At 47.3% G+C, this 21,857-nt stretch overlaps 1 protein-coding gene across 1 annotated transcript in view; it reads left to right on the top strand.

Annotated features, from left to right (window-relative positions):
- The first annotated feature begins 1,034 nt into the window (after nucleotides 1–1,034).
- The window catches only part of gmcl1 (germ cell-less, spermatogenesis associated), a 63,749-nt gene continuing 42,926 nt past the window's right edge, over nucleotides 1,035–21,857 (top strand). The window contains exons 1-3 of the mRNA XM_020522231.2: nucleotides 1,035–1,278; nucleotides 6,563–6,686; nucleotides 12,916–13,012. Of these exons, the coding sequence (XP_020377820.1) occupies nucleotides 1,115–1,278; nucleotides 6,563–6,686; nucleotides 12,916–13,012 (385 nt within the window). The 5' untranslated portion in view covers nucleotides 1,035–1,114. The remainder of the gene's footprint in view (nucleotides 1,279–6,562; nucleotides 6,687–12,915; nucleotides 13,013–21,857) is intronic.

Below are 21,857 nucleotides of genomic sequence, written 5' to 3'. Positions count from 1 at the left end.
GTCCCCTACTCTGGGAAAAAGCTTGCTATCCACCCTATCTATACCTCTCATGATTTTGTAGATCTCAATCAGGTCCCCCCTCAACCTCCGTCTTTCTAATGTAAATAATCCTAATCTACTCAACCTCTCTTCATAGCTAGAGCCCTCCATACCAGGCAACATCCTGGTGAACCTCCTCTGCACCCTCTCCAAAGCATCCACATCCTTTTGGTAATGTGGCGACCAGAACTGTACGCAGTATTCCAAATGTGGTCGAACCAAAGTCCTATACAACTGTAACATGACCTACCAACTCTTGTACTCAATACCCCGTCCGACGAATGAAAGCATGCCGTATGCCTTCTTGACCACTCTATCGACTTGCGTTGCCACCTTAGGGTACAGTGGACCTAAACACCCAGATCTCTCTGTGCATCAATTTTCCCCAGGGCTTTTCCATTTACTGTATAGGTCGCTCTTGAATTGGATCTTCCAAATCTTCCCACAAGGGGATCACAACTTCCAGATTGTCAGCATGGGAGATGGGAGTGAGATGAGGAGTAACTTCTTTACTCAGAGTGTTGTTTGGATTTGGAATGTGGAGAGAAGGAGGCGAATTCCATGGAAGTTTCAAGAGCAAATTGGATATATATTTGGAAGTGATAATTGAGAATTAGAATTCTAGAGAATTAGAATCATCTACTCAAGTACATGAGTACAGTGAGAAGTGGACAATGTCATCATTCCCCTTATGTGCAAAGGTACTGAGTTACAAAATCTTAGGTACAAAGTAGCTAAGTGATGAGGTTTGAGGGCTATGGAGAATGGGACTGGCTAGTACTGGTGCAGATACGATGGGCCGAATATTCTCCTCCCGCACTGTAACATAAGGTGCAGTGGCTTGGCCTACTTCACGTTAATGGGGATGAAAGAGAGAAGGGAGGGAGCTGTGAATTTCAGTTGCATACCCAAAATAGGGCAGCTGCGCGTCCTCGCTTTAATAGTGATGAGGCCTGTGATTGGTAGAGGCGTGGGAGCCCCGCCCCCTTGTCGCCCCGCCCCTCGCGGGGACAAAATGGCGACGGCGGCCGGGAGCTGGAGGCGGCGGAGGATAAGCAGCTGGGACTGAGGGGCAATGGGCGGCCTCGGAAGCAGGCTCGCGGTAGCTGCCGCCCTCCCCGTCGGGGCCTCCAAGTGCCAATGCGACTGCGAACGGAGGAAGCGCAAACGGCGAGAGGAGGATGGAGACGGGGAGGAGAGCGGCAGGCCCGAGGCCTTGGAGGCGGGCGGGCCGCGGAGGTGAGGGGCGCATGCGCAATTTCCGGGTGGGTGTGGTCATGTGACCCTCGCGACGCGTGAACGGGAAACGAAGCGCATGCGCAATTCTGGGGCGTGCCGGATGGGTCACGTGCCCTCAGGTGGCTCGGTGTGGGGCTCAGCGCATGCGCAGCCAGTGCCGTTGAGTGTCACGTGACCCAGCCCAACCTGGTCCACTTATTCTCTGGTCCTCAAGCCCAGTGTAGGGAATATGTAAAGAATCTGCAAACCACAGGGTTCTGCTCTTCACTGAGCATCCCCAGAGCGCTGGCCCCTGAAACCGTCCCCAGCACATTGGCCTCGGTGCAGGGAAAGTCAGATCAGACTGATGCCCCCAGTGGCTAGCAGGGCACCAGTGGGCTGAAGGGCCTCCACGCGTGGCTCAGAAACCTCCCTGAGCCCACTGTGACCCGCTCTCCTGCCATCAACATTGCAGCTTTGGCCCATGTCGGAGCGGAGCCTAGCACAGGATTCCCACAAACACAAGCACCCTTTCCCTCCCCTCCCCAACCCAGGATGAGCTGACCACATTTGGAATATTGTGAGCAATTTTGAATCCCATAATTAAGGAAGGATATGGTGGTGTTGGAGGGAGTCCAGAGTAGGTTTAGAAGAATAAATGGCAGAACCCTAAAGTGTATTGACATGCAGAGGGATCTGGGTGTGCAGGTCCACAGATCACTGAAGGTGGCAGCTCAGGTAGATAAGGTAGTAAAAAAGGCCTATGGCATGAGATAGCAAGAACTGCAGATGCTGGAGTCAGAGATAACACAGTGTGGAACTGGAGGAACACAGCAGGCCAGGCAGCATCAGAGAAGCAGGAAAGTCACCGTTTTCTAAAGAAGGGTCCTGACCCAAAACATGAACTATCCTGCTCCTCTGCTGCCTGGCCTGCTGTGTTTCTCCAGCTCCATAATGTGTTGTCTGTGGTATGCTTGCCTTCGTTGGAAGGGTCATTGAGTCTCGGGAGAGACAAGATATGCTGCAATTTTGTGGAACTTGAGTTCGGATCCACCTGGAATACAGTTCTGGTCACCACACTACCAGAAGGATGTGGATGCTTTGGGGAGGGTACAGAAAAGGTTTACTCGGAGATTGCTTGGTGTGGAGGATTTTAGCGATGAAGAAATGTTGGTTAGGCTGGTTTTGTTTTCACTAGAACTTATGGGGTTGAGGGGCGACCTGGTAGAAGTTTATAAGATTATGAATGGCATGGATAGAGTGGAAAGTATGAGGCTTTTTCCCAGGGTGGAGGGGTTAATTCCTTGGTGACTCAAGTTCAAGATGTGAGGGGTGACATTTAAAAGAGGTGTGTAGGACATGTTTTTCACACAAAGGGTGGTGAGTGCCTGGAACATGCTGCCGGAGGAGGTGGTGTAAGCAGACACAATAGCAGCGTTCAAGTAGTACCTGGACGAATACATGAATAGGAAGGGAATCGAGGGATACGGATCCTGTAAGTGAAGACAGACTTAGTACGGAAGGGCAAAATGTGTTCGTGCAGGCTTGGAGGGCTGAACGGCCTGTTCCTGTGCTGTACTATTCTTTGAATCAGGGGTGAAGGCCTTGTCATGTGAGGAGCGGTTGAGGATTCTCGGTCTGTGATCGGAGTTTGGAAGGATGAGGAGAGTTCTGATTGTGACTGAGAGAATGCTGAGACATCTGAATGGAGTGCTCGTCCAGAAGATGTTTCCACTAGGAGGAGACACTGGGACCCAAGGGCACAGCCTCAGAGTGAAGTGACGACCCTTCAGAACTGAGATGAGGAACCTAGAACATTACAGCGCAGTACAGGCCCTTCGGCCCTCGATGTTGCGCCGACCTGTGAAACCAATCTGAAGCCCATCTAACCTAAACTATTCCATCATCATCCATATGTTTATCCAATGACCATTTAAATGCCCTTAAAGTTGGCGAGTCTACTACTTTTGCAGGCAGGGCATTCCACGCCCTTACTACTCTGAGTAAAGAACCTACCTCTGACGTCTGTCCTATATCTATCACCCCTCAATTTAAAGCTATGTCCCCTCGTGCTAGCCATCACCATTCGGGGAAAAAGGCACTTGCTCTCCACCCTTCTAATCCTCTTGATCATCTTGTATGTCTCTATTAAGTCACCTCTTAACCTTCTTCTCTCTAACGAAAACAGCCTCAAGTCCCTCAGCCTTTCCTCATAAGACCTTCCCTCCATACCAGGCAACATCCTGGTAAATCTCCTCTGCACCCTTTCCAATGCTTCCACATCCTTCCTATAATGCGGTGACCAGAACTGTATGTAATACTCCAAGTGCAGCCGCACCAGAGTTTTGTACAGCTGCAACATGACCTCATGACTCCGAAACTCAATCCCTCTACCAATAAAACCTAACACACCGTACGCCTTCTTAACAACGCTATCAACCTGGGTGGCAACTTTCAGTGATCTATGCACATGGACACCGAGATCTTTCTGCTCATCCACACTACCAAGAATCTTACCATTAGCCCAGTACTCTGTATTCCTGTTACTCCTTCCAAAGTGAATCACCTCACACTTTTCCACATTAAACTCCATTTGCCACCTCTCAGCCCAGCTCTGCAGCTTATCTATGTCTCTCTGTAACCTGCAACATCCTTCTGCACTATCCACAACTCCACCGACTTTGGTGTCATCTGCAAATTTACTAACCCATCCTTCTACGCCCTCATCCAGGTCATTTATAAAAATGACAAACAGCAGTGGCCCCAAAACAGATCCTTGAGGTACACCACTCGTAACTGAACTCCAGGATGAACATTTTCCATCAACCACCACCCTCTGTCTTCTTACAGCTAGCCAATTTCTGATCCAAACCGCTAAATCACCCTCAATCCCATGCCTCCATATTTTCTGCAATAGCCTACCATGGGGAACCTTATCAAACGCTTTACTGAAATCCATATACACCACATCAACTGCTTTACCCTCATCCACCTGTTTGGTCACAAGTAATTTCTTTAGCCAAAGGGCGGTTGATCTGTGCAACTCGTTGCCACGGAAGGCTGTGAAGGTTAAGTCATTGAACGTATTTAATACAGCGATACACAGGTTTTTGATTGGTAAGGGCATCAATGGTTCAGGGGAGAAGGCAGGAGAATGGGATTGAGAAATATAATCAGCCATGATTGAGTGGCAGGGCAGAGTTGATGGGCTGAAATCTGCTCCTGTATCTTTTGGTCTTCTGTCTGTCTTTACAGAAACAGTGAATGATGCCAAGTGCTGGAGCGATTTGCCAGCAGGCACAGAGAGGAAGGAGGTGGAGTGACTGTTTGCAGCCCATTAATGTTCTCAAGGAGCCTGACTGCATTTGAACCATTTGCTTCTCACTCTCTCACTCTCACTCTCACTCTGCACGGATGCAGCCGAATTTGTGGTGTTTCTCCTGCACATTGTAGAATGTGAAAACAAACAAGGAGGCCATTCAGCTTCTTGAGCCTGCTCAGCAATTCGGGAAGGTCAAGGTTGATCTCACTGTAATTTTGAATCCACATTCCCAACTACCTTTCGCCCCCTTGCTAAGCAAGGATTGATCTGCCTTTGTCTTAAAAGTATTCAAGGGCTCTTTCCCTGAAAAGGTGTTGAAAAGTCCCAAAGTAGAAACACCTCTGTGAAGAAACAATGGATGACCCCTTATTTTTAATGCCAGTCAGATCATGATTCTGGATTCTGGGAAAACTTCCTCTCCATGTCTGCCCTATCAAGCTGCTTCAGGGCCTCACATGTTCCGTTCAAGGCACCCCTTAATCTGCTCAACTCCAGTTGATCCAAATCTACTCTGCCCCAACTCTTCCTCAGATGACAATTCATCCTTTCCAAGTATTCGTCAAGTAAACCTTACCTGAACTGTCTCTGACACATTTGTACCCTACCTGAAATGAAGTAACCAATGTACACAGGACTCCAGTTGGTATCTCACCGGAGCCCTGCCCAACTGAAGCTTAACCTCCCTAATTAAATATTCACATCCCCTCACTACAAATGGTCTCACCTGTACTCAGCTCTGCCTCAAACTGCATGTAAAATACAGTCAGCAAAAAGCAAGGCTTCCTTCACTCTGCAATCCCTCGTGAATCTTGTCTCAGTGCACAATACCAGGCCAAGTTTTTCCTGCTCCGTGGTTGGCTCTAGAACATTCTGTCTGAAGAACTTGCGCTGAAACCATTCTGTAAATTCTGAATCTATCTTTGCCTGTCGAGGTTTTCCAGTTAAGATGTCGATTAACATCTCCCATGATTGTCACTGTGCCTTTCTGAGAAGATATCGTCATCTTTTCCTTCACACTCCATCCTCGGTGCGGTTACTGATAGGTGGCCTGGACACCACTCCCACAACTGACTTCTTGCTTTCGGTATTTGTCATTCTGTTCCCGGATCCTGGTTTCCTGAACAAGGATCTTCCCTCTTTCTTGTGCTAATAGCATCACTATCTGACAGAACTCCCACTCCAGCCTTTTCCCAGCTTATATAACCACAGTACTGTGGGTCTGGAATTAGGTGGAGGCCAGGCCTGGGAAGGACGCAAGTTTCCTGAAGGGAAGACATCAGTGAGACTGACTGGTGTTTATCTCAATTGACCTTGGGGTCACCGGAAACACCGTGTTTTATCCCTGTCCTTTTGCAAGTTCACCTCTGTCAGTCCGGGTAAGATTCAAACTTGGATCCCCGGATCATTAGCCTTGGCTTCTGGAGTGCAATCCTGTGACATTACACAACACAACCAGCTTTCTGTTATTTACTACCCCTACCTATTGAGTATGTTGGGATGATTGGTTATTTTGGGGTTGGTTAGTTTGCATGGGAGGATTCTGAGCAGCGTGTGTATTGGGGTATGTCACGTTACATGAGGGAAAAGAGTCATTTGGCCCCCAGTTCACGGGGTTGAACCTCTCTCCATGAGGAACATGAGAGTCGGGCAACAGAGCCCGATGTAGTCTTTCCCCTGGTCAGACAGCTGGTGGCTGTGAAAGATGGGAAGCTGTTGAAAGTCTCAGAACAGCCAAGTGAGAGGTTTGGCCATAAGCAGAAGAGTTGCTTTTGTCACACAGCTTCCAGGGGATACTGTGGGGGACGTTGGCCAGTTAAATCAGGACTCCGAGTAAAACTAGTTGTGTTCCTAAGTCTCCAGAGCGAGCGCCAACTTGGTATGATAGCTCATTAAAGATTTCACAATTCACTTCAACATCTGCTGCATCACTGTGTTGTTTTATTTGTGTTATTAATGGCAGGCTCCATTCTCCATATTTCACAGGAAAAAGTTGAAAAGCACTTCCAAGTATATTTACCAAACTCTCTTCCTTGCTGGAGAAAACAGTGATATCACCATTTGTGCTCTGGGACAGGAATGGCACCTTCACAAGATCTACCTGTGTCAGGTAAGACATATCAACCTTCCCAAGACTAACCTGTGCTGGGGGGGTTGTGCAGGGCAGGACTCTACCACTTCTACGGGGTGTGTCGGGGAGGGGGCCGTTCTGACCTTTTACGGGGTGTACCTGTGTCGGGGAGGGGGGCGTGCTGACCTTTATGGGGTGTATCTGTGTGGGGGAAGAGGGTGTTGGACCTTCAGTCTGTGGTCTTGTGGTGAGAACATTTAGACCTTATTCCGAATCTTCCTTCCCCTTCCCCACCCACACGCGCACACAGACACACACAACTGCCCAGTGAACTGCCCCCAAGGAGGAATAAGGTGAAATTTGTTTAAAATCTCTGGAATTCTGCACCCCTGTGTGCGTGGAGTCTGATTGAAGACCAAGATGGATTGGGCTTCTCTGGAGTTCAGGGACCTGGAGATAGGGTGGCACAGTGAAGGGCAGGTCAAGTATCAACCAACATCTTGTTGGATAGCAGAGAAGCGTTGAGGGGCTGAATGGTCTGTTTCTGCTCTTATTCCCTGCATTCTTAACTGGCTTGAGGAGCCTGTAATATTGATTTTATAACTAGAGTTGTTCTTTTCACTGGAATGTTTGCTGTTGCTGCTCAAGTTCGAGATTAGAAGTATATACTAAGCTGTTTGCAGTTTTTGTTCATCTACAGTGTGTATAATTGAAGAAGCAACATTTTTTGTGCTGCCTTTGTATCATTCTTGGGAAGCTGAGTACTAGCAGTTAACAATCTCAGATCCGTTTCTCAAACACAAGTTAGGGAAACGATAGCTCGCCCTACCACTGGCAAAAGTACCAACTGGTGAGAGAGGGCAGTGTCAGAAAGAACAGCAAGGGCACAAACAGCAGAAGCTAGGAGAGCAGGCAGATGCCAGTATCAAGGAACAACACCAACAGGGAGGTGAGCGGAGGAAGAAAAGACGACATAACAACAGTGAGAAATAGGATGAGATGAGCAAAGTGTTTCAGAGATCGGTGAGAGAGAGAGAAACTGTGTGTGTCAGAGAGAGAGAGAGAGAGAAAGCAGCAGCAACAGTGAGAGAGATGAGCAGCAGTGAGGGAGGAGGAGATCAGTGGAGGAAGACCCATCCAGCAGGAGTGTAATGTCAAAAACAGGAAGTGTGGAGAGAGACAATGGTGTGCCAAATGGAGCGCCGGAGGCTGAGGGGTGCCCTTACAGGCTTACGAAATCATGGGGGTCATGGATTGGGTAAATAGCCGAGGTCTTTTCCCCTGGGGTGGGGGAGTCCAAAACTGGAGGGACATAGGTTTAAGGAGAGGGGAAAGATTTAAAAGGGATCTTGGGCGATTTATTCACACAGAGGCTGGTGCATGAATGGAACAAGCTGCAGATGAAGTGGTGGAGGCTGGTAGAATTACAACATGTAAAAGGCATCTGGATGGGTAGATGAATCGGAAGGATTTAGAGGGATATGGGACAAAAACTGGCACGTGGGACTGGATTTATCTGGGATATTTGGTCGGCATGGACGAGTTCGTCGAAAAGGTCTGTTTCTGTGCTGTACATCTCTACGACTCCAAATGTTCACTAATGACCTTCAGACAAGGATGACAGATTTCCTTCCCCGCTTCTCGAGGCCCACAACAGTGTGGTTGACTTTTAACTGCCCTCTTGGTAATCGGGGGTAGACAATAAATGCTGGCCCAGCCGGCGACACCCACTCCCCACAACCACGTTTTTAGAAATGAGAGAGAGTGCAGTGTGAGATAGAATCAGCAACAAGGACCACAGAGTTTTGATGAGAGAGCCCGGAAGTAACTGAGAGAGCTTCAAGCTGAAGGAGACCCACCAAGCATCCAGCTATACTGCCATAGACAGCTTTGTGGGGAGAAGATGCTCCTGACTGGTCCTGTTGCCTCAGCACAGTGTCCCTGTGAGACCACGTCTGGAGGACTGTGCACAGCTTCTGTCTCATTCTTGAAGAAAAGATGTCATCAAGAAGCATCAGGGAAGGGTTCGGTGGATTGACTCGTTGGATGAAGGTGTTTGTCTTTTGACGAAAGGTTAGGCCTGTGAATGCGGGTGTTTGGAAGAATGACAGGTGATTGTTATTGAGACGCTGAATATGTTGAGGGGCCCGTTCACCTTGTGGAAGGAGAGAGCTTGGGATCACACTGGAAGAGGAGGAATTTCCATCCAAGGTGGCGACTCGGAGGAATGCCTTCTCTCAGAAGTTTGAGAGTTTGGAATTCTCTCTCTCTCCCCAGAGAGCCGTGGAGGCTGGGTCATGGGGGGCGGGGGGGGGGGGTAAAAGTTTACGAAGGGGCACACAGTAAAGTGGGAGTGAAGGCCGCAGGGAGATCAGCCAGGATCTGATCGAATGTGGGAGCAGAGTTGATGGGCTGACCAGCCTTGTGCTGTTTCGTGTCACCCTGCAGGAGGATAGAGTGGAATTTCCAACATGCCCCCACTCTCCCTGATTGGCCAGGATCCTTGACATGCTGCATCGCTCGGCTGATCAACTCAGCTTTCACTGAATCGAATCGTTTGTGATCTTTGCAAACAGATGATTTGCATGAATGTGACCTTTGCAGGCAGGTCACATTCACTGTGAGTCATTGTTGCTGATCAGACCCTGACTGGTATTTCCGAAATAGCGAACAGCTTGTCTGATCTTCTGTGTGCGGGGGAGGAGACCGAGGGCTTGTGAATTCACCTGGAGTTGAAATCCTGGTGAGGAGGAATGCCTGGAGCCTGCGATGAGGCACTGAGAGAAATATTTGTTGCCATTTCAGGAGGTGCTGTTTTTTCCAAACCGTGCTGGAGTTGACAGAATTAGCTCGCTAATTATAAGGGACCACAAAATTGCACATTATCAGGAAAAGAGGGAGCAATTAAATGGAGACCATCAATGAGAAGGGGCCAATTACTGTGAGACTGCTGTATAATTTCACATACCATTTGAAGCTCAGTTATTAAGGGGTGAGTTTCTTTTAAAGTCAGAGGGATATCCTTTCAGCTTGTTGTGTTTCGGTTTGAAGACGTTCAGAACCATTCAGTCATTGACCTGCCTGGAGCAGCCTTGCTTGTGAAAGAGTACCATGTTCTGGGAAATCGGCAGTGACTTCTTCCAAATCTCACCTCGCTGCCCCCTTCCCATAAGGACCCGAGAGGTTTCACTCAGTCAGGACTCACTCGGTCACCTGGTCAGTCACTGCTTCGTCAGTATCAGGGGAGATATTGACGTTGTGGTATCATTGCGAGACTATGAATCCAAGGACCTCAGTCATATTGTGGGGACCGGGTTTGAATCCTGCCGCAGCACGTTCTGGAATTGGGATTCGATTCAGAATCTGGAATCAAGAGTTGAATGATGACCATGAAACCAGTGTCAGTGATCAGGAAATCGCATCTGGTTGCCTCATTAGTCAGAAATGAAATTAAATCAAAAGCAAGAAACAAAGTAAGATCAGATGGTGTAGAATCTGTTGTGGATGAATTTGAGCAAACCGCAAAGATGAAAAAAGAACCACAATGGGAGTTGGGTACTGGCCTCCAAACAGTAGTCAGCAAGTGGGGCACAAGATAGATGTATAAGAAAGGCAAGGTTACAGTGATCATGAGGGATTTCAATATGCAGGTGCACTGGGAAAATCAGGTTCATCGTGGATTGCAAGCAAAGGAATTTGTGGAATGTCTACGAGATGGCTCTTTGGAGCACCTTGTCGTGGAGGGAACAGTCAATACTGGATTTCGTGTTGTGCAATGAGGCAGACTTGATAAGGGAGTTTAAGGTGAGGGAACCCTTAACCATAATATGATAGAATTTACTCTGCCATTTGAGAGGGAGAAGGTGGAATCAGATGTAACGGTATTACAGCTGAATAAAGGCGACTATAGAGGCATGACAGAGGGTCTGACCAGAATTGACTGGGAGAGGAGCCTAACAGGAAAGACAGTGGAACAGCAGTGGCAGGAGTTTCTGGGAGTAATTCGGGAGACACAGCAAAAATTCATCCTTAGGAAAAAGATGCATACTCCAGGGAGGATGAGGCAACCAAGGGAAGTCAGGGACAGCATAAAAGCAAAAGAAAAAGTAAATAATGCAACACAGGGCAGTGGGAAGACCAACAGAGTCCAATTAGAAAAGAAATAAGGAGCGAGAAGATTGAATATGAGAGTAAGCTTCCCAGTAATATAAAAGATGATTGTGGGAGTTTCTTCAGGTGTAGAAAGGGAAAAAGATAGGCAAAAGTGGACGTTGGACTACTGGAAAATGACGCTGGAGAAGTAATAATGGGGAACAAAGAAATGGCTGAGGAACTGGAGAGGTACTTTGCATCAGTCTTCACTGTGAATATCCCAATGAGTAATATCTTAACAATTCAAGAGCTGGGGGCCAGGGGTGAGTATGGCAGCCATCACCAAGGAGAAGGTGCGAGGAAAAACTGCAAGGTCTGAAGGTAGATAAATAACCTGGACCAGATGGACTACACCCTGGAGTTCTGGAAGAGATAACTGAACAGATGGTAGAGGCGTTAGTGGTGATCTTCCAGGAATCAGTAGAGTCGGGGAGGGTCCAGAGGATTGGAAAATAGCTAATGTAACCCCCCCCCCGTTTAAAAATTGAGGCAAAAGACAGGAAATTACAGGCAGATTAGCCTGACTTCCGTCATTGGTAAGATTTACGGAGTTCACTGTGAAGGATGAGATTTCTGCATACTTGGAAGTACATGGTAAAATAGGGCAAAGCCAGCATATTTTCATCAAGGGGAGGCAATGCCTGACAAATATGGTAGAATTCTTTTGAGGAAATAGACCAAGGAGAGCCAATAGATGTTATCTACCTGGACTTCAAGAAAGCCTTTGACAAGGTGCCGCACAGGAGGCTGCTGAGTAAGATAAGGGCCCATGGTGTTAGAGGCAACGTGCTAGCATGGATAGAGGGTTGGCTGTCTGGCAGAAAGCAGAGAGTAGGGATAAAAGGGTCTTTGTCAGCATGGCAGCTGGTGACAAGTGGTGTTCCACAACGGTCAGTGTTGGGACCACAACTTTTCACTTTGTACATTTAATGGTCTCTGTGAAGGAACTGTGGGCATTCTGGCTAAGTTTGCAGACGATACAAAGATAGGTGGAGGGACAGATAGTATTGAGGAGGTGGGGAGGCTGCAGAAGGATTTGGAAAGGTTAGGAGAGTGGGCAATGAAGTGGCAGATGGAGTACAACGTAGGAAAGTGTGAGATCATGCACTTTGGTCAGAAGAATAGAGGAATAGACTATTTTCTAAATGGGGAGAAAATTCAGAAATCTGAAGTGCAAAGGGACTTGGGAATCCTCGGTGAGGATCCTGTCAAGGTAAACTTGCAGGTTGAGTCGGTAGTTAGGAAGGTGAAGACAATGTGGAATTTATTTTGAGGACTGGATTATAAAAGCAGGAATGTACTTCTGAGGATTTATAAGGCTCTGGCCAGACCACATTTAGAATACTGTGAGCAGTTTTGAGCTCCATACCTCAGGAAGGATGTACTGACCCTGAAATGGGTCCAGACAGCGATTACAAGAATGATCCCAGGACTGAAAGGCTTAACATGTGAGGAATGTTTTGAGGGCTCTGGGTCTGTACTGGATGGAGTTTAGAAGGATGAAGGGGGGATCTAATTGAAACTTACAGAATACTAAACAGCCGGACAGAGTGGACATTGAGATGTTTCCATTGATGGAAGAGATGAGGATCTGAGGGCACAGCCTTAGAGTAAAGGGAAGACCTTTTAGAACGGCCATAAGGAGAAACTTATTCACCCCCCAAAGAGTGGTGAATCTTTGGAATTCGTTGCCACAGAAGCCTGTGGAGGCCAGGTCATTGTCGTAAATGTGTGCCACAGACTGACCATGTTGAAATTAACTTTGCTTCGTACCGTCCATCCATCCCTCTGCCTCCCAGGTGATTTACTCCTACCTCCAACGCTCTGCTCCGATAGCAATTGCCAAAACCTCACTCGGGGAACAATTCACCTCAAACCAACCACCTTTTCCAGCCCCCCGGCCACCACCACCACTTCATTTCTGAGGAAGTGTCACTGGACGTGACATGTTAACTCTTTCTCTCTTCACAGACACTGCCAGACCCGCTGAGTTTCTCCAGCAGCTACTGCTTGTGACCACATGGCGCCAGCTGCAATTTTCTGTGTACTGCGGCTTGTCAGAAACCTGGAGAGTCACCTAACACGTGAATATTTTGTTTGTTTTTGTGTCTTGCAGTCTGGCTACTTTTCAAGTATGTTTAGTGGGTCATGGAAGGAGTCCAACATGAGCTATATCGAACTGGAAATCCCCGATCAGAACATCGACACGGAGGGTATGTTTATGTATTTGTATATTGAATCTGACAGGGGCTACCAACGTTGATGTGTCATTTTAGAGTGGGTCAGCACTGAGAGGAGTGTTACCCTCTGGCTGAGGAATACACAGCCTCCAGTTCATGATAACAGACTGAACAATGTCTTCACTTAGAGGATTGTGAATGTTTGGTTTACTCTGCTCTGGAGGATTTCGCTGCCCCATTGTTGCATGTGTTTAAGTCTGGAATGGGCAGATTTTTTTTTTTCTTGGTCTGTCAAGAAGTCAAGGGTTGCAGGGAGCGGGTGTGAAAGTGAACTTTGAACCCCAAGATCACACACAATTGTTTTGATTGGTGGAGCGGGCTCAGCGGCCGCAATGTTTGCCGCCACTCATGGATCTTATTATCTTTTTGCACCACGCTTGTCTTGTTGAGGGTTGTTTTTTTTTTTTTTTTTTTGTTTTGTTCACTCATGAGATGCAGATGTCGCTGGCTGGGTCCAGCATTTATTGCCCCGTCCCTAGTTGCCCCTTGAGAAGGTGGGGGTGAGCTGCCTTCTGGAACCTTGCTGTCCCTCTGCTATGGGTTGACCCACAATGCCCCTTATGGAGGGAATTCTGGGATTTTGACCCAGCGAAAGAATGGCGATATATTTTGAGGGGAGTGGCTCAGAGGGGAACTTGCAGGGGTGGTGTTCCCATGTATCTGCTGCCCGTGTCCCAGTTGAAAGTGGTCGTGGGATTGAAAGGTACGGTCTAAGGATCTTTGAATTTCTGTCGTGCATCTTGTACGTCATACACACTGCCGCTGGTTGATGTCTGTGGATGTGATGCCAATCAAGCGGGGACTGCTTTCTCTTGGATGGTGTCAAGCTTCTTGAGTGTTGTTGGAGCTGCCCCCATCCAGGCAAGTGGGGAGTATTCCATCACACACTCCTGACTTGTACCTTGTAGATGGTGGGCAGGTTTTGGGGAGTCAGCTGGTGAGTTGCTCGCTGCAGTATTCCTAGCCTCTGACCTGGTCATATCGCTCAATGAGATATCCTCTCATTGTTCTAAAACTCTGTAGTATAGGCCTAAGATGCTCAGTCTGTCTCCATCAGACAAACTGTAGTGGCCTGAATGGTCTCCTTCAAAGTCTGGGACTACTTGTGACACGGCATGCTGAAGGTGTCACGTCTCCCCAAACCAGAGCTGACTTGGAACATGTTCAATCTGCATTTGTTTTTAATTTTCTAGGTGAGTGCTGTCTGAATGAACGCAGCTGAAATAACCCTATTTGGCAATGACTCATCAGCATTCAGTAAAATGAAAGACGTGTATTTTCCTAGCACCTTTTGACCAGCTTTGCAGCCGCTGCGACACCTTCTGAGCTGTGGTCACCATAGGAAGCGCTGTGCGTGTAATTTGTGCACAGCTGTATCCCACAGACAGCAAAGTGAGAATGGTCCGTTCATCACTTTGATGGTAACAGAAATTTTTTTGAATTGATTTATTTATTGTCACGTATATTTTGTTCAAAAATACAATGGAGAAGTGTTGTATCGTGTCTTCGTTCCCTGGTGGCATCTTAAAACACAGAAAAATAAGCCAAAACATAGAATATAAAGGCAGAAAAATAACAGTGTTCACCTTTACCACCCTCTTTGTTAAGTGCTTGCACGCCAGGCACAAGTCCTCTTCGTTGCACTGTGGCAGCATTTGTGGACAGAGAAAACATTTTGGAATCCAGTGACTCTTCTTCAGAACTACTTTGTGTCCACAGGTTGAGCCAGACCTGCTGAGCTTCTCCAGCAATTTCGACTTTGGTTTTAGATCTTCAGTTCTTTGTTTGATGGTCGTTTAAGTGATGTTGGGTGAGGAATAAATAATGTCCAGGACTCTGTGCAGAACTCTCGTCGTCTCTTGCAGAGCCTGGCAGATGAGACCTTGGTGTGAGGTCTCATCTTGAAAGTGGCCTCTTGTTCTGCTGGTTGTCCCTCAAGGGCCCCTTCTGTAGCAGTTCAGTCCGTGGCAAGTATCTGCACATGAGACACTGATGTGGAGAAGCCTTTGGGCTGCAGTGACCCCATGGTTCTGGCTGACCAGGAGACTCTTCCACACTCGCCCACTGTCACAGGCAGGTTGGTGGGATGTACAGGTAAGTACTCAGTCACGAACACAACTCAGGGCTCAGTTGGCTGGATGGCTGGTTTACAAAGCACGCTAATGCCAACCATGCAGCCTTCCCAAACTCCAAAAATATCGAGCAGGACGGTGGCTCAGTGGTTAGCACTGCTGCCTCTCAGCGTCAGGGACCCGGGTTCGATTCCACGCTCGGGTGACTGTCTGTCTGTGCAAACTTCGCACATTCTCCCCGTGTCTGCGTGGGTTTCCTCCGGGTGCTCCGGTTTCCTCCCACAGTCCAAAGATGTGCAGGTTCGGTGGATTGTCCATGGTAAAGGAGTGGGTCTGGATGGGGTGCTCTTCAAAGGGTCAGTGTGGACTCGATGGGCTGATTGGCCTGCTTCCACACAGAGTGCCTCTCTGAGCTTCTGTGACAACAAGAGGGATGTGACCCTGTGTGCAACATGACCTGCTATGACTTTTCAGAGTGCAGCACTCTGTCTGCCCTGCGCTGGGAGCTTTCACTGGGATCCTGTTCTCCAGATGCTGCTGTGCTATTTGAGCCCACTGCCTTCTGACTCCCAGGTGTGAGCTGAACCCGACCAAACTGGAAACAGCTGAAGCTGTCTCTTTCTAACATCATATTTCTTGTTGCTCAAGGCTCCCTGAATAATTGGAAGGGGCTGTTTGGCCGGCTGTGTTTCTGACAGCTGTGGATTGTGAGAATCCGAGCTTTCAATTTCTACCTGTTGCTGCTGTCTCTTGGCACTGCGTTTGTAAAATTGAAACAGGAAGACAAGAGAGAGAGTGTTTGTTTGCCAGAGACTGCTGGTGCTTCAGGTTGAACAAGCATGAAAGACAAGCAATAGGCAGACGTCACACTTATTCTGGTGGAGCTATTTATGGAGCCACTTGATCAAATGGAACTGTTTTGAAACCCCGGAGGGATGATTCAGGAAGGGAAGAAAACCTACACTTTGTGCCTACGCTTCAGAGATTATCGTGGAAAATTACTTCCGTTCTTATCTTTTTATTTTTACCCTTTTGCAGGGTGTCGACTGATGCCCATGTGTCAGAGAGCTCAGATTGCAGGAGATCTGTCTCTGGCTGTCAGTGCCGTGTGTGAGCTTTAGTTTGGACACCATTGGTCCTGAAAGGGTCCTAACCTTGCTCGGTGCTCCCTGAGGTCAGGTCGCGGAAGGATTAGAGGGGGGTGGTGGAGGCAGGGACCCTGAACCCTTCTTAAAAAGTACCTGGAGATAGTAGGAACCGCATTGCTGGAGAATCTGAGATAGCAAGGTGTCGAGCTGGATGAACAGGCAGGCTAGGCAGCATCAGAGGAGCAGGAAAGCAGAAATGAAGAAGGGTCCAGAGCCGAAACGTCAGTTTTCCCGTTCCTCTGCTGCTTGGCCTGCTCTGTTCATCCAGCTTGACACCTTGTTATCTTAAAAAGTACCTGGATCTGCACCTTCAGTTGCTGTAAATTGCAGGCTGTGTAGACGGGGTTAGAAAGGACATCTGGGCATCTTTGGGTCAGCGTGGGCAAGATGGGCCAAATGGTCCCTTTTCTGTGGTGTGTCATTTCTTTTCCATTAACCCAGCCAGTGGCATCGCCTTTTGCTCCACCCACACCCACACCCACACTGTCCGCTCTGACGCGATGGAATGTAGGTGCCAGAGGAAGCAGCCGGGTTCCTTGTAGACTGAACATGCTCACACTGGCTGCGTTTTATTTGTGGACCAGTGGTCTGCCACTGCATGCATTTGGATTCTACACTAACTGAATGTCTTCTCCCCTCCACCCATCTCTTTACTTGCACCTAGATCAGAGATCTTGCATGCATATGATGTCTTTCATATCCGTGGGGCACCCTGAAACAGTAGTTCACATTGTGAAGTTAGGTCCTTAAGCGCAGTCACTGTTGGCTTATGCAGTCATCTTTTGCACAGCACGATCCCACTGGCCAAGCACAAACTATTTCTCACCTTGGTTCGTAGATAAATATTGGCCTGTGCTTGTAGTTCAGTTCGTGGCTAGGCTGTTGTTAGTTTGAAACTCTGAATGAAAATGCATCAAACTGTTGGAGATGGGGAGACCAACCCTTGTTAGGCCAAGACTTGAGACTCCGAGATCAGAGGGAAAGAAAGCTTCTATTTTCTAGCAGCCTGTCATTGGAAATAGAATTGCTGTTGCCAAGTCTGGAGAATTGCATGGTCTTCCTCTTGTCTCACTATGCTGGTGGTCTCAACATGGATTTGATTGTATCATCCAGTTCCTGACTTGGCCAATCCTGTATTTATTCTCCCTCTCTGAATAAAAAGATCTATCAACGAGATTCCTTGAAGAAAATGATATGATAACAGGACTTGAAGACTTAACAAGACGCAAAGCTGTCGAATGCACAACTTGAAGTGTGAAAGCAGAAATGTTTTCCCTTAGCAATAATCACAACACATGCACGCACTAGTTAAGGGAAAAGTCGGCAAAGTTTTCTTCTGAAACTCCGTTTATTTTGGGGGGGAGGGGTCGGTGACGGTCTCTTCCGTAAGTAACTTTAGTTACTTAGCTCTGTGAGAATAAAGGGATACGATGGACCGTTCCAGATGGCTTTCTGTTTGGCTCCCTTGCACACATCAACAGGTCACGATGTATAGACACCTGTCACTGGACATAGGCTGCTGTCTCATTGGGATTCATCAGACAGAGTTCATTCAGAATGTCAAGCGGTAGGCTTCCGGAAGCCTTTCCAAGAGAACAGCTGTTTCACTTTTCCACTTTGCACGCAGAATCATCTAAGAGGAGATCTCAGAAAGGTCAGGTATCAAAGACTGAGCTTGGGGGTCTTGCCTCTTTCTAGGTGTGATGGGCCGGATTAAACCTGCCAAGGAGATAGCTGAGACCCTGACCTTTATCATCTTAAAAGGCAAGTGGAAGGTGCTGTGTTCCAGACATGATTCAATTGGTCAAGCTGCTGGGCTTTCAGCCAAACGCATCTTATTCTTAGATGTCGGTTAAAATACAAAGGGAAAAAAAAGGTTGGCCTAACTTCAACTCTCTTAAAAGACTTAACAAAATATTACATTACTGAACTACTGCTCACCACCTGTTCCAAGATAGCAGCATCTCGTAAACAGACCCTTGGCAGAGGCAAATTCAGTGAAACCAATTTTCCCCCCCCTTGCTATCTCCTTCAGTCCAGGAGAAGGAACACTGATAGAGCAGCAGGAGGAGAACTCCAGCTTTTGCAGTCCCAGGGAGAGAGAGCTGCATCTGGCAGCTTCGACTCCAAAGCCCCAACGTGAACAACTGAAAGCAAAACTAAAACCTGAGCCTGACTGTACCCACTCATGCTTTTGTCAAATGTTCAAAAAACCCAAAGCTACTTGCTCTGCTTTTCCTGGAGCAGCCACTGTGGCACCAGGTTTTCAACGTGCCCCCACCTTCAAGAGAACCAGGGCAGAAAAATCCCTCTTAAAGGCTCATTTCATCACAGAGGTCACATCCCAATTGATTCCAAAATATTATGAAAGCACCATACTCTTACAGCCGTAAACTCGGACACGTGACTTCCAGTACAATCAAACAGTGAGCTGAAGACATAGAACGTAGACTGAACAAGTTCTGTCACTTAACCTGAGCCAAGAAGGGTCTTTTAGAAAACTACAGTGGGCCCCTTTCAAGGACTACAAGAACAGAAAGGACAGGAAATGGGAGCAAGAGTGAGCCATCTGGCCCCTCAAGCTTGCTGTGCCATTCACTAAGATCATGGCTGATCTTTTTGTGGACCATTTTTGAATTTGGTTTTGGTCTGTTTGAAGAGAAATTGGTGGCACGTGGAAGGTAATGGGTGGGCGGCAAACGTACGTTGGGCTCCATTCTGTATATAAACCAAACTTCATGAGGAGTATCAATATCTCGTTTCACACTTCACCTGGGAGCTTCGCATGAAAATTACTCCATGAGTGTGAGATTTCAGTCTTCCTTTCTCTCCCCTCTGACCAGTTCCTGACTGGCCTTTGAACTCTGACACACGTTAGAACGAACGGCTCCATGATTTTGAAACAGCTCTGTGCGCCAACTCTGTGAAAGCTTATGACATGTGCCCCACTGGTGTGAGCGTTCTACTCCTGACCTGTCAGCCTGTTTATTTGTGGCTGCTATTCCCATGGTTAAGCCGTTGCTAAAACACCGAGAGCTGCCAAAATGCAAATTACAGTTTAAGAGCATACTTGGAATCCAGAGAGTCGAGAGGGTTTTGAAATTTATTCTGTGTTTTCACTGGTTGCTTAGGTGTGTGGCACAGGTCCATGAAGGATTATTGTGTGTGTGTTGTACTTTGCTTGCTGTTAGTTCGGGAGCAGGAGAAAGCTCTTTAACCTCTTGAGCTTGATCCAAGGTTCAATTCTATTTATGCTTCTAAGTTTCCTATCTGTCAACAGCCTGACGTTGCATAAATGCCTTGGTTCCGATATTCAGAATTTGAACAGTTCTAGTTTCCACAGTTGTTTGCAGAGAGACTGTTACCCTCTTGATAAGAAAGCTGCTTCCAACCTTCACTCTAAAACAGTTGTGTTTTGAATGTACTTCCCGTTTCCTGAAGCAGGCTCGGTTTGAGAGGTTAGTCAGTTCACTGGGGCTGGTTAGCTCGGGTGTGGGGACAGAAGGCTGTTGATGGCTGTGGGATTTGCTGGAAGCCTGCCACTTCCCGTTGTCCCAAGCTTCAGGTAGAGTGGTGCTCCTGATGCTGAGTAACCGCCCTGGCAGAGAAATGTGCTCACATGCTTTTCATGCCCTGAGCCTCGCTACCTTCCCTTATCTGAAGAAGAGCTGGACAAGACTTGAAACATTCGTTCTGTTCCTCTCTCCACAGATGCTGTCAGACCTGCTGAGTTTCTCCAACATTCTGTGTTTGTTTCAGGTTTACTGCTTCAGCACTTTTTTTTTTCCTTTATTTTTCCAGCGGATTTGGGTTTTCTGTATACAGCCTTACAAATCCTTTTCACATTTTGAATATGTTGAGCAGGTCCTCGTTCAACCTGCTTAAATGCAAAGTAGCCCAAGCCAAGTTTACACAAATGTTCCTCATGATTTAATCCCATTCAGATCCCAAACACTCTCTGGTGACTGTACATTACTGTGATTTACTCCCAAACCATTAAATTATCCAATGCGCTGAAGAACTAAAACTACACGTTGGATTCTGACCACAGAGCCATAGAGCTGTACATCACAGAAACAGACTCATCCAACTCATCCAGGCCGACCAGATATCCTAAATTAATCCAGTCCCATTTATCAGCATTTGGCTCATATCCCTCTTAAAACCCTTCTTTTTCATCTGCCTATCCAGACGCCTTTTAAATGTTGTGATTGTACCAGCCTCCGCCACCTCCTCTGGCAGCTCATCCCATGCATGCACCACCCTCTGTGTGACCCTTAGGTCCCTTTTAAATCTTTCCCCTCTCACCTTAAACCTCTGCCTTCAAGTTTTGGACTCTTTTCCACACCCCCCGCCCCCAACCCTGGGCTAAAGGACCTTGGCTATTCACCCTGTCCATGCCCGTCATGATTTTATAAACCTCTATAAGGTCACCCCTTAACCTCTGACACTCCAGGGAAAATAGCTCCAGCCTATTCAGCCTCTCCCTATAGTTCAAACCCTCCAACCCTGGCAACATCCTTGTCAATCTTTTCTGAACCCTTTCAAGTTTCGCAACATCTTCCCTATAGCAGGGAGACCAGAATTGTACAAATTTTGAAAGTGGCCCAAACAACGTCCTGTACAGCCGCAACGTGACCCTCCCAATTCCTATACTCAATGCGCTGACCAATAAAGGAAAGTGTACCAAACGCCTTCTTCACTGTCCTATCTACGTGTGACTCCACTTTCAAGCAACAATGAACCTGTGCCCCAAGGTCTCTCTGTTCAGCAACTGTCCCCAGGACCTTACCATTAAGTGTAGAAGTCCTGCCCCGATTTGCCTTTCCAAAATGCAGCACCTCACATTTATCTCAATTAAACTCCATCTGTCACTCTTCGGCCTATTGGCCCATCTGATCAAGGTCCCGTTGTACTCTGAGGTAACCTTCTTCACTGTCCACTGCACTGGCTGGACTTGGTATTTTCACAGTTGCACTTTAGGGTATATCTCCTGAGGTGTTGTCTCTCTCTGAGTGATTCAGGTGGTGTTTGGAACCAAGCTCTGCCGTTGAGAAACTTTGGGCATCTTGTTGATTTTTACAACCTGCCCGATTTCACTCCACATTGAAGTTTGTGGGGAGCAGTCTTGAGTGGGTATAAAACAAGAGTTGGTTCTGGTGTCTCAGCCACAGCGTCCAATTCAAATTGTTAGTCTCTGATTGCAACAGCAGCATGTGAATGTATTCTTGAGATTACTCACTGGGAACTGGCACCCATTGTAAACTTCCTCACGTTACAAAATAAGACCCACCAGGAGATAATTATGCACTAATTTTTGCAATGTCAGTTATGAAAATGAGTAAAGATGTAAATTCAGTCAATGATTTATTTGCAAGGTAGTGAGTCAATTTTACATTGCACAGTTCTGCACATGAACATCCTATTGGATTTTGAGTTTCATTGCCACAGGATAAATCATTACACTCAGCCCCAATTAATCAGAATGAGAGCAATATTTTCTTTGAAAGATGACAAACATTTATATTTTGTTCACCCATTACTCCTGGAATCCAACATAAATTTCCAAACTTGCTGACAACACTACAGTGGTTGTTG

The sequence above is a fragment of the Rhincodon typus genome, chromosome 40 (genome assembly GCF_021869965.1).
Source record: "Rhincodon typus isolate 14 chromosome 40, sRhiTyp1.1, whole genome shotgun sequence".
Classification (NCBI taxonomy): Eukaryota; Metazoa; Chordata; class Chondrichthyes; order Orectolobiformes; family Rhincodontidae; genus Rhincodon; species Rhincodon typus.
Note: the sequence above shows the minus strand (reverse complement) of the source record. Positions and strands in the feature narration are given on the sequence as shown.